The sequence below is a fragment of the Lepidochelys kempii genome, chromosome 1 (genome assembly GCF_965140265.1).
Source record: "Lepidochelys kempii isolate rLepKem1 chromosome 1, rLepKem1.hap2, whole genome shotgun sequence".
NCBI lineage: Eukaryota > Metazoa > Chordata > Testudines > Cheloniidae > Lepidochelys > Lepidochelys kempii.
The window spans coordinates 116,991,029-117,007,614 of NC_133256.1; the positions used below are offsets into that span (position 1 = coordinate 116,991,029).

General features: G+C 48.0%; 1 protein-coding gene across 1 annotated transcript in view; it reads right to left on the bottom strand.

Annotated features, from left to right (window-relative positions):
- Positions 1-16,586, bottom strand: part of NPAS2 (neuronal PAS domain protein 2) — a 204,606-nt gene that overhangs the window by 24,681 nt on the left and 163,339 nt on the right. The window contains exons 12-15 of the mRNA XM_073352007.1: positions 13,209-13,290; positions 12,077-12,218; positions 9,330-9,439; positions 9,038-9,130 (exon numbers count right to left, since the gene is read on the bottom strand). Of these exons, the coding sequence (XP_073208108.1) occupies positions 9,038-9,130; positions 9,330-9,439; positions 12,077-12,218; positions 13,209-13,290 (427 nt within the window). The remainder of the gene's footprint in view (positions 1-9,037; positions 9,131-9,329; positions 9,440-12,076; positions 12,219-13,208; positions 13,291-16,586) is intronic.

Consider the following 16,586-nt stretch of genomic DNA (forward strand, 5'->3'; position numbering starts at 1 on the left):
AAAGGAGTACTTGTGGCACCTTAGAGACTAACCAATTTATTTCAGCATAAGCTTTCGTGAGCTACAGCTCAGCTCACGAAAGCTTATGCTCAAATAAATTGGTTAGTCTCTAAGGTGCCACAAGTACTCCTTTTCTTTTTGCAGATACAGACAGTGGGTATGTCTACACTACGGAATAAGGTCGAATTTATAGAAGTCGTTTTTTTAGAAATCGGTTTTATATATTCGAATGTGTGTGTCCCCACAGAAAATGCTCTAAGTGCATTAAGTGCATTAACTCGGCGGAGCGCTTCCACAGTACCAAGGCTAGAGTCGACTTCCGGAGCGTTGCACTGTGGGTAGCTATCCCACAGTTCCCGCAGTCTCCACTGCCCATTGGAATTCTGGGTTGAGATCCCAATGCCTGATGGGGCTAAAACATTGTCGCGGGTGGTTCTGGGTACATATCGTCAGGCCCCCGTTCCCTCCCTCCCTCCGTGAAAGCAAGGGCAGACAATCGTTTCGCGCCTTTTTTCCTGAGTTACCTGTGCAGACGCCATACCATGGCAAGCATGGAGCCCGCTCAGGTAACCGTCACCCTATGACTTCTGGGTGCTGGCAGATGCGGTACGGCATTGCTACACAGTAGCAGCAACCCCTTGCCTTGTGGCAGCAGATGGTACAGTACGACTGGTAGCCATCATCGTCATGTCCGAGGTGCTCCTGGCCACGTCGTCTGGGAGCGCCTGGACAGACATGGGCGCAGGGACTAAATTTGGAGTGACTTGACCAGGTCATTCTCTTTAGTCCTGCAGTCAGTCCTACTGAACCGTCTTATGGTGAGCAGGCAGGTGATACGGATTGCTAGTAGTCGTATTGTACCATCTTCTGCCAGGCAGGCAAGAGATGAGGATGGCTAGCAGTCCTACTGCACCATCTTCTGCCAAGCAGCCATAAGATGTGGATGGCATGCAGTCCTTCTGCACCGTCTGCTGCCAGCCAAAGATGTAAAAGATAGATGGAGTGGATCAAAACAAGAAATAGATCAGATTTGTTCTGTATTCATTTGCTTCCCCCCCTCCCCCGTCTAGGGGACTCATTCCTCTAGGTCACACTGCAGTCACTCACAGAGAAGGTGCAGCGAGGTAAATCTAGCCATATATCAATCAGAGGCCAGGCTAACCTCCTTGTTCCAATAAGAACAATAACTTAGGTGCACCATTATTGGAACCCTCCGTGAAGTCCTGCCTGAAATACTCCTTGATGTAAAGACACCCCCTTTGTTGATTTTAGCTCCCTGAAGCCAACCCTGTAAGCCGTGTCCTCAGTCGCCCCTCCCTGCGTCAGAGCAACGGCAAACAATCGGGCATCTGAGAGTGCTGTCCAGAGCAGTCACAATGGAGCACTCTGATGGGGCTAAAACATTGTCGCGGGTGGTTCTGGGTACGAATCGTCAGGCCCCCGTTCCCTCCCTCCCTCCCTCCGTGAAAGCAAGGGCAGACAATCGTTTCGCGCCTTTTTTCCTGAGTTACCTGTGCAGACGCCATACCACGGCAAGCATGGAGCCCGCTCAGGTAACCGTCACCCTATGTCTCCTGGGTGCTGGCAGACGCGGTACGGCTTTGCTACACAGTAGCAGCAACCCATTGCCTTCTGGCAGCAGACGGTGCAATACGACTGGTAGTCGTCCTCGTCATGTCCGAGGTGCCCCTGGCCACGTCGGCTGGGAGCGCCTGGGCAGACATGGGCGCAGGGACTAAATTTGGAGTGACTTGACCAGGTCATTCTCTTTAGTCCTGCAGTCAGTCCTATTGAACCGTCTTATGGTGAGCAGGCAGGCGATACGGATTGCTAGCAGTCGTACTGTACCATCTTCTGCCAGGCAGGCAAGAGATGAGGATTGCTAGTAGTCATATTGTACCATCTTCTGCCAGGCAGGCAAGAGATGAGGATGGCTAGCAGTCGTACTGTACCATCTTCTGCCGAGCAGCCATGAGATGTGGATGGCATGCAGTCCTTCTGCACCGTCTGCTGCCAGCCAAAGATGTAAAAGATAAATGGAGTGGATCAAAACAAGAAATAGACCAGATTTGTTTTGTACTCATTTGCCTCCTCCCCTGTCTAGGGGACTCATTCCTCTAGGTCACACTGCAGTCACTCACAGAGAAGGTGCAGCGAGGTAAATCTAGCCATGTATCAATCAGAGGCCAGGCTAACCTCCTTGTTCCAATAAGAACGATAACTTAGGTGCACCATTTCCTATTGGAACCCTCCGTGAAGTCCTGCCTGAAATACTCCTTGATGTAAAGACACCCCCTTTGTTGATTTTAGCTCCCTGAAGCCAACCCTGTAAGCCGTGTCATCAGTCGCCCCTCCCTCCGTCAGAGCAACGGCAGACAATCGTTCCGCGCCTTTTTTCTGTGCGGACGCCATACCAAGGCAAGCATGGAGGCCGTTCAGCTCACTTTGGCAATTAGGAGCACATTAAACACCACACGCATTATCCAGCAGTATATGCAGCACCGGAACCTGGCAAAGCGATACCGGGCGAGGAGGCGACGTCAGCGCGGTCACGTGAGTGATCAGGACATGGACACAGATTTCTCTGAAAGCATGGGCCCTGCCAATGCATGCATCATGGTGCTAATGGGGCAGGTTCATGCTGTGGAACGCCGATTCTGGGTTCGGGAAACAAGCACAGACTGGTGGGACCGCATAGTGTTGCAGGTCTGGGACGATTCCCAGTGGCTGCGAAACTTTCGCATGCATAAGGGCACTTTCATGGAACTTTGTGACTTGCTTTCCCCTGCCCTGAGGCGCATGAATACCAAGATGAGAGCAGTCCTCACAGTTGAGAAGCGAGTGGCGATAGCCCTGTGGAAGCTTGCAACACCAGACAGCTACCGGTCAGTTGGGAATCAATTTGGAGTGGGCAAATCTACTGTGGGGGCTGCTGTGATGCAAGTAGCCCACGCAATCAAAGATCTGCTGATATCAAGGGTAGTGACCCTGGGAAATGTGCAGGTCATAGTGGATGGCTTTGCTGCAATGGGATTCCCTAACTGTGGTGGGGCCATAGACGGAACCCATATCCCTATCTTGGCACCGGAGCACCAAGCCGCCAAGTACATAAACCGCAAGGGGTACTTTTCAATAGTGCTGCAATCTCTGGTGGATCACAAGGGACGTTTCACCAACATCAACGTAGGATGGCTGGGAAAGGTGCATGACGCTCGCATCTTCAGGAACTCTGGTCTGTTTCAAAAGCTGCAGGAAGGGACTTTATTCCCAGACCAGAAAATAACTGTTGGGGATGTTGAAATGCCTATATGTATCCTTGGGGACCCAGCCTACCCCTTAATGCCATGGCTCATGAAGCTGTACACAGGCAGCCTGGACAGTAGTCAGGAGCTGTTCAACTACAGGCTGAGCAAGTGCAGAATGGTGGTAGAATGTGCATTTGGACGTTTAAAGGCGCGCTGGCGCAGTTTACTGACTCGCTTAGACCTCAGCGAAACCAATATTCCCACTGTTATTACTGCTTGCTGTGTGCTCCACAATATCTGTGAGAGTAAGGGGGAGACGTTTATGGCAGGGTGGGAGGTTGAGGCAAATTGCCTGGCTGCTGGTTACGCGCAGCCAGACACCAGGGCAGTTAGAAGAGCACAGGAGGGCACGGTATGCATCAGAGAAGCTTTGAAAACCAGTTTCATGACTGGCCAGGCTACGGTGTGAAAGTTCTGTTTGTTTCTCCTTGATGAAACCCCCCGCCCCTTGGTTCACTCTACTTCCCTGTAAGCTAACCACCCGCCCCTCCTCCCTTCAATCACCACTTGCAGAGGCAATAAAGTCATTGTTGCTTCACATTCATGCATTCTTTATTCATTCATCACACAAATAGGGGGATGACTACCAAGGTAGCCCAGGAGGGGTGGTGGAGGAGGGAAGGAAAATGCCACACAGCACTTTAAGCACAGCACTTTAAAAGTTTACAACTTTAAAATTTATTGAATGACAGCCTTCTTTTTTGGGGGCAATCCTCTGTGGTGGAGTGGCTGGTTGGCCGGAGGCCCCCCCACCGCGTTCTTGGGCGTCTGGGTGTGGAGGCTATGGAACTTGGGGAGGAGGGCGGTTGGTTACAGAGGGGCTGCAGTGGCAGTCTGTGCTCCAGCTGCCTTTGCTGCAGCTCAACCATACACTGGAGCATACTGGTTTGGTCCTGCAGCAGCCTCAGCATTGAATCCTGCCTCCTCTCATCACGCTGCCACCACATTTGAGCTTCAGCCCTGTCTTCAGCCCGCCACTTACTCTCTTCAGCCCGCCACCTCTCCTCCCGGTCATTTTGTGCTTTCCTGCACTCTGACATTATTTGCCTCCATGCATTCGTCTGTGCTCTGTCAGTGTGGGAGGACAGCATGAGCTCGGAGAACATTTCATCGCGAGTGCGTTTTTTTTTCTTTCTAAGCTTCACTAGCCTCTGGGAAGGAGAAGATCCTGTGATCATTGAAACACATGCAGTTGGTGGAGAAAAAAAAAGGGACAGCGGTATTTAAAAAGACACATTTTATAAAACAGTGGCTACACTCTTTCAGGGTAAACCTTGCTGTTAACATTACATACATAGCACATGTGCTTTCGTTACAAGGTCGTATTTTGCCTCCCCCCACCGCGTGACTACCCCCTCAACCTTCCCCCCTCCCTGTGGCTAACAGCGGGGAACATTTCTGTTTAGCCACAGGCAAACAGCCCAGCAGGAATGGGCTCCTCTGAGTGTCCCCTGAAGAAAAGCACTCTATTTCAACCAGGTGACCATGAATTATATCTCACTCTCCTGAGGATAACACAGAGAGATAAAGAACGGATGTTGTTTGAATGCCAGCAAACATACACTGCAATGCTTTGTTGTACAATGATTCCCGAGTACGTGTTACTGGCCTGGAGTGGTAAAGTGTCCTACCATGAAGGACGCAATAAGGCTGCCCTCCCCAGAAACCTTTTGCAAAGGCTTTGGGAGTACATCCAGGAGAGCCGCGAATGCCGGGGCAAAGTAATCCTTTCACATGCTTGCTTTTAAACCATGTATAGTATTTTAAAAGGTACACTCACCAGAGGTCCCTTCTCCACCTGCTGGGTCCAGGAGGCAGCCTTGGGTGGGTTTGGGGGCTACTGGCTCCAGGTCCAGGGTGAGAAACAGTTCCTGGCTGTCGGGAAAACCGGTTTCTCCGCTTGCTTGCTGTGAGCTATCTACAACCTCCTCATCATCATCATCTTCTTCGGCCCCAAAACCTGCTTCCGTATTGCCTCCATCTCCATTGAAGGAGCCAAACAACACGGCTGGGGTAGTGGTGGCCGAACCCCCTAAAATGGCATGCAATTCATCATAGAAGCGGCATGTTTGGGGCTCTGACCCGGAGCGGCCGTTCGCCTCTCTGGTTTTCTGGTAGGCTTGCCTCAGCTCCTTCGGTTTCACGCTGCACTGCTTCGGGTCCCTGTTATGGCCTCTGTCCTTCATGCCCTGGGAGATTTTGACAAAGGTTTTGGCACTTCGAAAACTGGCACGCAGTTCTGATAGCACGGATTCCTCTCCCCAAACAGCAATCAGATCCCGTACCTCCCGTTCGGTCCATGCTGGAGCTCTTTTGCGATTCTGGGACTCCATCATGGTCACCTGTGCTGATGAGCTCTGCATGGTCACATGCAGCTTGCCACGCTGGCCAAACAGGAAATGAGATTCAAAAGTTCGCGGTTCTTTTCCTGTCTACCTGGCCAGTGCATCTGAGTTGAGAGTGCTGTCCAGAGCGGTCACAATGGAGCACTCTGGGATAGCTCCTGGAGGCCAATACCATTGAATTGTGTCCACAGTACCCCAAATTCGAGCCAGCAACGTCGATTTAAGCGCTAATCCACTTGTCAGGGGTGGAGTAAGGAAATCGATTTTAAGAGCCCTTTAAGTCGAAATAAAGGGCTTCATTGTGTGGACGGGTGCAGGTTTACATCGATTTAACGCTGCTAAATTCGACCTAAAGTCCTAGTGTAGACCAGGGCTAACACGACTGTTACTCTGAAACCATTCATAAACCAGTCGGAGAACACTTCAATCTCCCAGGTCACTCGATTACAGACCTAAAGGTCGCAATATTACAACAAAAAGACTTCAAAAACAGACTCCAACCAGAGACTGCTGAATTGGAATTACTTTCCAAACTGGATACAATGAACTTAGGCTTGAATAGAGACTGGGAGTGGATGGGCCAGTACACAAAGTAAAACTATTTCCCCATGTTTATTCCCCCCCCCCACTGCTCCTCAGACCTTCCTGTTAACTGCTGGCAATGGCCCACCTTGATTATCACTACAAAAGGTTTTCTCCCCCCCCCGCTGGTAATAGCTCATCTTAAGTGATCACTCGCCTTACAATGTGTATGATAACACCCATTTTTTCATGTTCTCTGTGTATATAAATCGCCTCACTGTATTTTCCACTGAATGCATCCGATGAAGTGAGCTGTAGCTCATGAAAGCTTATGCTCAAATAAATTGGTTAGTCTCTAAGGTGCCACAAGTCCTCCTTTTCTTTTTGCGAATACAGACTAACACGGCTGCTACTCTGAAACCAGTGGTCCAAGTAAAATCCATTTCTTACCAGTATGGGCAGGGGCACCAGCTAAGGGGGGGCAAGTGACCTCCCCACGTGCCCCTCCATGTGACTCCTCACCGCCCCACCCCCAGCACGGGGCCCCCCACCCACCCATTTACCTGGGGGTCGGAGGGGGCTCTGTCCTCCTCCTGCTGCGCCGAGACTTCCGGGCAGGGCTGTCCCGGGAACGCAGCGGGGAAAGGTGCAGAACCGCCCTGCTCTTCCACGGAGCTGCATGTCCACCCTCCCTCCGTGCACCACAGCAGCAGCCCCGCTGGAGCACAGGGCTGGGGGCGGTCCCGCCGCCGGAGAAGCTGCCGGCATCCTGTGCCTTTCCCTGGTGCTGCCCCTCCCGGGAGGGCGGGGGAGCAGAATTCCCAGCCCCCTCCTCCCCCAGCCCTCTCCATCAGCGGGGCTCCGTGGAAGGGCACTCGTGGGCTGGAGGGGGGACCGGTTACCATGGGGGTGGAGGGGCCCTCCGGGCTCTGGCAGGGGAGGGGGCTAGCCTCCCCGCACTGGGAGGTCACCTGCCGCCCCTGGTTCTGGCAGTGTAAAGAGATCTTAAAGTGGATGGAAATTTCATTTGGTAATTAGTGTAAAGAAGAACCAGACCACAGGTTTTTGTTGCCTCTAGCAGAGGTGTGGCTTCCTGAAACAGATATAGAGTAAAATGTTCTAGGAATGCAGGAAGACAAGAAATAACTAACCCTTGGGGATTGTCTTTAGTAATGTGGGGACACGAAGGAAAGTTAAGGTGAATCAATGTGCTTAAGTTAAAGTGTCTTAAACCCCCAGGTGGATGACCTCATTCAAGATCAAGTGGCCTTAGTTCTCTGTAACTTAACCCTCCTTGCTACCTTTTCCTAGAGATCTCCCTTATGTAGGGTTAAAGTGACAACAGCCTGAACTTAGCAGTTGTCTATTCGCAGCCATCACTGAAAGCATTCATGAGTGAAAAAGTCCTGCCCCTTGGGCTTCTGCAGAGGTACTGTAATGATTGGCAGAGCCTAGCTGTCCAAAAGATGATTGCCAAATAACAGTGTTGAGACAGGTTTGCTTCCACTTAATCAAACTTCAGCCAGTCCATAGGCATTCTGGTACTGAACCAACAGCTAACCTATCAATCTGTGGCAGGGGAAAAAGAGGCGAGAGTTGTAGGAAGGGAAGGCAAGGCAAGCTGAGGGGAGGTAGATGGTCACATTGGTTTTTGGCAGTTTTCTCTTGATGAGATCCTATGTGGAGAAAGGGGAGGTAGGAGTAGGGGAGGATTTGAGCAGTAAGTGCAAAATGTGACACTCCAGTGCACATGCTTCTCCTGTGGGGAGAGGATGAGAGAACAAATATTTGTCTGTCAGGTTGCTTAATACGTGACTGGAGAGTGCTCAGATATTATGGTGATGGGCATGGTACAAGAACCTGAACAGAACAGAATAGATTATACTCTGAATTGAGTGGAAAGGAATGGACTTGGGATCCCAGTAATTGTTCAAATGAGAAGAGGTGGGACACCTAGGGCTGGTGGGAAACAAATAAGGAAGCATCTCTCTAGATTCACTTCTGAAGGCAGACAAGAAATGTGAATACAGAAAGCCAAGAAGGAAATATATTCAAATTGATATAAAATAAAATAAATAAATTGCAAAATGTATTTGAGACTAGAAGAGAAGAACATCTGCCAAAGAAAATTAATGCTAAGAGCTGATAAATTGGGTTGTTATTTACTATACACTGGTGTGGAGTCATGGAGGCAAATTAAACTTAAAGGAGAAATGAGATTTTGTTATTTTATATCAGTGGTCATCCAGAGCCTCGTGGGCATAAGCCATAAGGGAACAACATATGCTTCTTAGAAGGAGTAATGTGTGCAACAGAGCCAGGAGAGGCTCCATCTCTGGGAAACTGTGGAAGGACAGAAACAATGTTATGAGAAAACACAGTATTGAAATTCTTTATTCCTTCTAATCAAGTACCAAGGAAACCTGTAGTGCTATTAGATCAGTTGGGTATTCAGAGCAAAAACCAAACCCACTTCTGGGATCCATGCTGGTGGATCCCAATGGAGGAGTTAGTCCCTCATCTGCATCACCATTCATAGGGCATAACTCAGGGAATGGGACTTGTTGAATTTGTGTTTTCTTTGACGCTGGCTCTCTCTGCATCTTCAGAGCAAAACAAATATTAAGGGTCTTTGTAAAAGAGAGATTAATGTTTTGTTGTTTTTTAAAAAGATTCTCAGCAACAGATTGGTGTGTGTGTGTGTTTAGAATCCAGAAGACATTCCCACTATAAGTTTTAGAGCCTGTGTAGTTTTAGGTCAAAATTACTTGAGAGGGTCCCTATATTCCTTGCTTTGGTTGGTGAAGTGGGAAAACAGTGTGAGATGGTTAAGTAACCTATTCCAGTTTCAAGCCCCCAACTAACCTGTGCCATAGATGTAGGCTGATTTTGCAAAGCTGCTTGGGCCAGCAGCTGCTGTGGGAGAAGCTCACATGATGGCTGAGAAGGCAAAGACGCCTAGGTTTAAAAAAAATAAAACAAACTTTATTCATATGCATGGCTACTTTAAATCTCAGGTCTTCTCCTAATGTGATTGCCTTTGCATAGCTTTTTCTTTATTTGTTGAGTTGAACCTCTGGCATATTTTACATGTGACATTTTTATCTAACTCCTCCTTGTAAATTCCATTTATTTTTATGCCCATTTGTAAACCTACCTGAATAGTGACAGGTTGACTAAGTCTTTGCATGGATGAATCCTGCTGTATGCTGGGTGCTCTTTGCAAGGAGGGAACGTTAGATTCTGTGATCAGCTTTGTTGGTGTGGCTGTAAGAGATTTTTTTTTCATATTTAAGAATAATCACCATATAAAATTAGAATTATGAGATATGGTTAGTAATAATATAGGCATGGGCGGCGGGTGGAGCCCCCTTCAGGGAGGCTAGCCCCAGCTCTGCCCCTTTTGCCCAAGGCTCCTGGAGCCCTGAGCACCCGCCCACCCCGTGGCCAGAGGAGCCCCAGGCCGGCCGGAGGCCCAAAGCACCTCAGCCGGAGTCCAGGAGATTACTGATGAAGCTGAATATCACATACTGCCTCCTCAGGTGCCCTGGAACCTGCAACTTTCCCCCAAAACCCCGCAACCAGGGGTCCAGCGGCAGAGCCTCCCCTGACCTATTATACCCGCCGCCCATGAATATAGGGTCTGATCAAACTCCAGCTGGCGTCAAGGGGAAACAATGACTCCAATGACAGTTAACAGCTGATAATGAGGATCCACACAAATCTTAATGTATATACTGGACCAGACTCAGCCTATGCTCCATCCAGGACAGCAAAGGGTCCAATAAGGTGTCCCAAAAGGGCAGACGCGGGTTCCTCTTTCATAGGTGAATCCCTGGCTGGAGTAGAATTCGCATCGCTGGTTCTATAGCACTTTGTTCCAGCCCACATGCAGGAGGTTGTTTACCAGGTGTGTCAGGGGCATGGCTAAAGGGCCTTCAGCTCCAGTGATCCTGGGCCAGCAGAACATCACCCATGGGCTGTTACTGCTGACCTAAGTCAGAGTGGCTTGATGCTGCTCTAACTCAGGAGTTACCAAACTTTTTCCCGAGGCCCACCTGTGTAGCTGCAATAGGCACTGCGGCCCACTGTTAACATGCATCTGTCAGGGAGAGGAGCACCATGGGAAGGAGGCACAGGGCCGATACTCCAGGGGGCCTGACAGCCACGGATCATGGGGTGCAGTGGCTCGGAGCAGGAATGGCCACGAACCATTCATCCTCCTCCAGCTGCCCGGGGAGCTGCTGCCTCTCAGGGACAGCCCCCCTCACCCTGTGCTCATCACCTGGTGGCTCTGTTTTGCTCTCTGTCACCCGTCGAAGGTGCTGGGCTTCTCCAGCCCTGGGTGTGGGCCACCACGGGCGTCCAGTCCACCAACATACACAGTTTAGGGGGCACCCGGGATTGTGTCATGGCCCACAGTTTGGGAACCCCTGCTCTAAATGATACCCTCAAATCTGAAGAGCACAAATCTAACATTTAAAGGCACCTTTGTGCCACCCCTTGGGTTCTGCCTCAGGAGTTTATGGGATACATAAGTGAGTCAGGTATGGGGTCTGAATGCATGTATGGGAGTCTAACTTACACCACTTCATAGATTTTAAGGTCAGCAGGGAACATTATGATCCTCTAGTTTGACCTCCTGCATAACACAGTGATTGAATTTCATCTAATAATTCCTGCATCAAGCCCATAACTTCTGTTGGAGCTAGAGCATCTCTTTTAGAAAGTTAGCCAATCTAGATTTAAAGATGGCAAGTGATAGTGAATACACCACATGCCTCAGTCAGTTGTTTCAATGGTTGGTTACCTTAACAAAAATCTGTACTTTATTTCTAGTCTATATTTATTTAGCTTTAACTTCCTGTTGTTAGAGCTCATTATACCTTTAGCCTATAGGTACTCATACCCCATGACCAATTCACTTCTTAGTTTCTCTTTGACAAGCTAAACAGATTGAGCTTTTAAAGTCTCTCACGGTAAGGGAAGTTTTCCAGACCTTCAGTCGTTCTTATAGCTCTTTTTTGAACCTCTTCCAACTTTTCAACATTCTTTTTTGAAGTGCAGACACCACACCTGGACACAGTAATGGGGTAATGGTCTCACCAATGCCTTATGCAGAGGTAATACCACCTCCCTACTCCTACTCAGAATTCCATTTGTACTTCCAAAAATTATATCAATGCTCTCACCCACAGCATTGCACTGGGAGTTTGTATTCAGTTGGAGAGCCATCATGACCCTTAAATCCTTTCAGAATCACGGCATCGAGAATGCTGTCCCCAGCCCTGTCAGTGTGACCTGCATTCTTTGTTCCTACGTGTATCACTATGCATTTGGCTGTACCAGTGGTTCTGAACCTGTGGCCCGTGGGCTGCTTGTGGCCCAATCAGCACACAGCTGTGGCCCATGTGACATCATCAGGGCTATATAGGTTGTACTGGATGCGTCCCACATAACACATTGTAGGTCGCATGTGCCTACAGGTTTGAGAACCACTGGGCTTTACTAAAACCTTATGCATGACTTCTGAATTTAGCCTTGAGTTTCAGAACTTTCCAGCTGATGACCTTACTAACTTCCAGGACAACACAGTATAATATTATAGCTTGGAACTGTGCCTAGCAACTGTAAATTTCATCTTCATAGAACTCAACAGCAACAGGCTTCATAACTAGCCCCCTTTATTCCTAAGACATGGATGATTACATCAGCCCATTTTACCACCTTCAATTAACTACTTACCTGTCCATGGGCGATGGAATTAATGGACACGTCATCAGCACCTTCAGCATCTCACCAGTAATTATTATACCACCAGGAATGATACACTCACTTTTATGGGGGTAATTTAGCTAATTTTAAAACAAAGTATTGATACAGTAGCTCCATAACATCACTTACATGCAGGGTCAGACATGGGTGTGTCGGAAGATTTGTGTGAGCTTCTAGATGATACAGAGGGTGTCCGACTAGTGTTGAGAACTGAGACACCTATTTCAAGTGCATTAAAGTGCTGTTCGGGATTCAAGCCTAAGCCACTGTCCTAAAATTAAAAAAAAACCATCATATTACATCTGACAGGGTATGGTGTTCTGTCATGTATCTAATAGTACTCGTAGGGTCAGATCTTCAGCTGGTATAAACTGACTTCCATGGAGCTATTACAATCTACAGCAGCAGAGAACCTGGGCCAGAATGTCTATGACACCTACTTCTGCTATACCTTCCAGTTGCATATGAACGAGCTTTTACTGTTGTGGAAAGACCATGCAGGCTATTGCCCTATTCATTTTCGGTCCAGTCCTTTGAGTTGCAGAATCTCTTTCTTCCTTCAGTGGTGAGTAACAATACTCAGAACCATTCAGCAATGCACAAAATTGGACCCTTTGTTCTTCAGATAACACGTTTTGGACAGGTTCAGACTTATGCATGTCAGTGTGTAGTTAAGGATGAGTTGGCAATTTCATTTAAACCCTGTTTTTCAGGTTGTAATAAATGTGACCTTTTGATCCACTCTAGGTAGGAATTTGGCAGACAAGTCAACACAGGAGTGAATTTTTCCTCCTAAAACTTGCTTATATTGGTATCACCATGTGATATATTACATGAAAGACTCAGGTATTATCGTGACAGGGTACTGCTTATAAATAACTTTTGTACACTCTGCTTTAATATGCAGGATGCAGTATTCTTGTGCATGAAAAACAATTTCAAGATGATTGTTCCAGAAGGAATCTCACTCTTAGAAATGGCCCCTCTAGGTCAAATCGTAGCATGTTGGCAAGAAAGCATGGTAAAGCTCACAAATGCTACTGCCCAGGCTTTGTGTTTCACCACTCTCTCTGATCTCTAAGTTTGTCCTTTTATGCGCATCTCCAGTTCACTTAAATAATTGTTCAAGAGCTCATCGAACCCTGGAGTATAAAATTCAGGGAATATGTCTAGATCAGCATTGCTTCTAGATCTTTGGAAATGTTAACACAAGAATAGGTCACCATTACTGCATGTTTATGAAAAACATATCTGGTTATACCTTTAGTGCTGAAGAAACAACTTCTGAGGGTGCAGTTTCCAAGGCCAGTTCTTGTCTCCTTTCCACTCGAACATCGGCATAACTAATTGAAAAATGTAATTCTACATGAGTAACATTTCATTATTTTATTTTATAAAATGCATTTTAAACAAACGGAGCAACATTACATGATACTGTAAACCATTACATGATAAATGAAATCAAGTCACATTTAATGCATATGATTTGAAGGACTGTGTTTTTATTTTCAATTTCTGCTCAACTTCTATATAACCATTCACAAACAAAACATTTGTTAAAAAAGCGTTAAGGCTGAAAGTGTGTTTTGTTGGAGTCCAACCCAAAACAATGTTACAATTTCTTTACAAAAGTTCCACACTTTAAAAAAACCCAAATATTAGAATGTCAGGAAATGAAAGTTAAGTGATCAGCCTGTTCCCCCACTGCCATATAAACCTTCATCACTCACTTCCATCCCACCCCACTCTTAAGCAGGCTGCCTATGGGCTGCTCTACGGCCCTACATCCCCATTGCACTAAGTGCTACAACCACTCCCAGCACACCCCTTATGCTGGATCCTATCGGGCCACTTACAGCAGCCCTATGCTTCTCCTACCTAGCCTACTGTGACCTGGAGTGGGGGGGGTGGGGCTGGAACAGGGGACAGAATCAGGACCTCAGTGGCTTGCTATTGTCTAAGTCCCCAAAACATCAGAATTTTATTTACTCTGAAATATGCTCAAAGCTTTTTAATTTTCTTGTTCTTTATGTTAACACTGTGTAGGAAGCTGAGAGTTATGCCTCCTCCTTATTTTCAAAAGCAACACTTGAAATACCATCACCTATGCTGCATTTACATCCATAAGCTGTATTGTACTATTGTACTGTCTTGTTCTATTTTATACAGTTGAATGTCCTGATTCTCTGATTTCAGCTGAGCAGAAGGGATGGGGATAAAAGGTAGCTTTAAGCCAAATTTGCAATTCCCCTATCTGTGAGCTGGTCAACTGCTTTAACCTACTCCTAGTCATCTTGGCCCCCAGGGGCCACTCCACCAGCCAAGAACAGCTGGAATGTATCAATACTCTGGCCTCACTCTCTTTTCTTCAGCCTTGCCCCTTGTGTCAGAGGCTGTTAGAGAGGTGGCCTACTACCATTACATTTGCCATATACCATGCATGGCTGATCCCTATGTAACACCGACAGATCCCAGTTGTCAGTGGGCGGGATCGAACCTGGGGCCTCTGAATGTTAGTGCATGAGCCTCTACTGCATGAGCTAAAAGCCATATCGCTGTTAGCTAAAGCTGTAGAGCAAACTCATTAATCTCTCTCTTTCTTTCTCTCTCTCTCTAAGGGTACGTCACTCTACAGCACGAAATTATTTCAAAATTATTCTATTTGAATTTTCAGAAGTGATTTTATACTTTCGGTCTTGTGTATCCCCACTAAAGTGCATGAATTCGGTGGAGTGCATCCACAGTTCCGAGGCTAGCATCAAATGTCGGAGCAGTGCACTGTGGGTACCTATCCCACAGTTTCCACAGTCCCCACCGCCCATTGGAATTCTGGGTTAAGCTCCCAGTGCATGATGGGGCAAAAGCATTCTCACGAGTGTTTCTGGGTATGTGTCGTCAGTCACTCCTCCCTCCGTGAAAGCTATGGCAGACAATCATTTCGTGCCTTTTTGGCGTGCAGATGCCATACTGCTTTCAGCAGACGGTGCAGTATGGTGCACCGCTTCTCTCCTGGTACTATGAATCCATCTCGCATTTCTTCTCGTCTTTCTATGTAATCTCTATAAGTATCTACTCTTTCTCTTCCTCATCGACTGCTTCCACTGCCAACTATGCTCGGCCATAGTGAACTGAGCAACACAGCTTCCGCTGCCAACTCTGCTCGCCCGCTCTTGCCACGCTATTGAGCTTCTCCGTGTTGTCTGTCCTGGGCTCTCACCTCCGTGAAAGCTACATAAGACAACCATTTCTGGCCTTTTTTTGGCTATTGTGAACCAAACAGCACCTATTCCGCTGCCACTCTGCTCTCCTACGTTTCGCGCCCTTTTCCCAGGATTACCCATGCAGGCGCCACAGCGTGGCAAGCATGGAGCCCACTCAGATCTCCGCTGCAGTTTTGACCATTGTAAATACCTTGTGCATTATCCAGCAGTATGTGCAGTACCTGCAAAACCGGGCGAGTAAGCGACAACAGCGCAATTATGATAGTGATGAGGACATGGACATAGACATTCCTAGAAGCACGGCATGTGGCAATTGGGAGATCATGGTGGCGTTGGGCCAGGTTCATGCCATGGAATGCTGATTCTGGGCCTAGGAAACGAGCACAGACTGGGGGGACTGCCTAGTGTTGCAGGTATGGGATGATTTCCAGTGGCTGTGAAACTTTCATATGCGTAGGACCACTTTCATGGAACTTTGTGACTTGCTTTCCTGTGCCCTGAAGTGCAAAGACACCAAAATGAGAGCAGCCCTCACAGTTGAGAAGCGAGTGGCCATAGCCCTGTGGAAGCTTGCAACGCCTGACAGCTACAGGTCAGTCAGGAATCAGTTTGGAGTGGGCAAATCTATTGTGGGGGCTGCTGTGCTGCAAGTAGCCAATGCAATCATTGACCAGCTGCTATCAAGGGTAGTGACTTTGGGAAATGTGCAGACCATTGTGGATTGCTTTAATGCGCTGGGGTTCTCTAACTGCGGAGGGGTGATAGACAAAACGCATATCCATATCTTGGCCCCGGAACACCAGGGCGTCCACTGCGTAAACCGCAAGGGGTACTTTTCCATGGTGCTGCAAGCACTGGTGGATCACAAGGGATGTTTCACTGACATCAACGTGGGATGGCCGGGAAAGGTGCATGACGCTCACATCTTCAGGACCTCTGGTCTGTTTGTACAGCTGCAGGAAGGGACTTACTTCCCAGTCCAGAAAATTACTGTTGGGGATGTTGAAATGCCTATAGTTATCCTCGGGGACCCAGCCTACCCCTTAATGCCATGGCTCATGAAGCCGTACACAGGCACCCTGGACAGTAGTAAGGAGCAGTTCAACTATAGGCTGAGCAAGTGCAGAATGGTGGTAGAATGTGTTCTTGGACGTTTGAAAGCGCACTGGCGCAGTTTACTGACTCGCTTAGACCTCAGCACAACTAATATTCCACTTGTAATTGCTGCTTGTTGTGTGCTCCACAATATCTGTGAGAGTAAGGGGGAGACGTTTATGGCGGGGTGGGAGGTTGAGGCAACTCGCCTGGCGGCCAATTTTGCACAGCCAGAAAACAGGGCAATTAGAAGAGTGCAGCAGGGCGCACTGAGCATCAGAGAAGCTTTGAAAGCCAGTTTCATGACTGGCCAGGGTACGGTG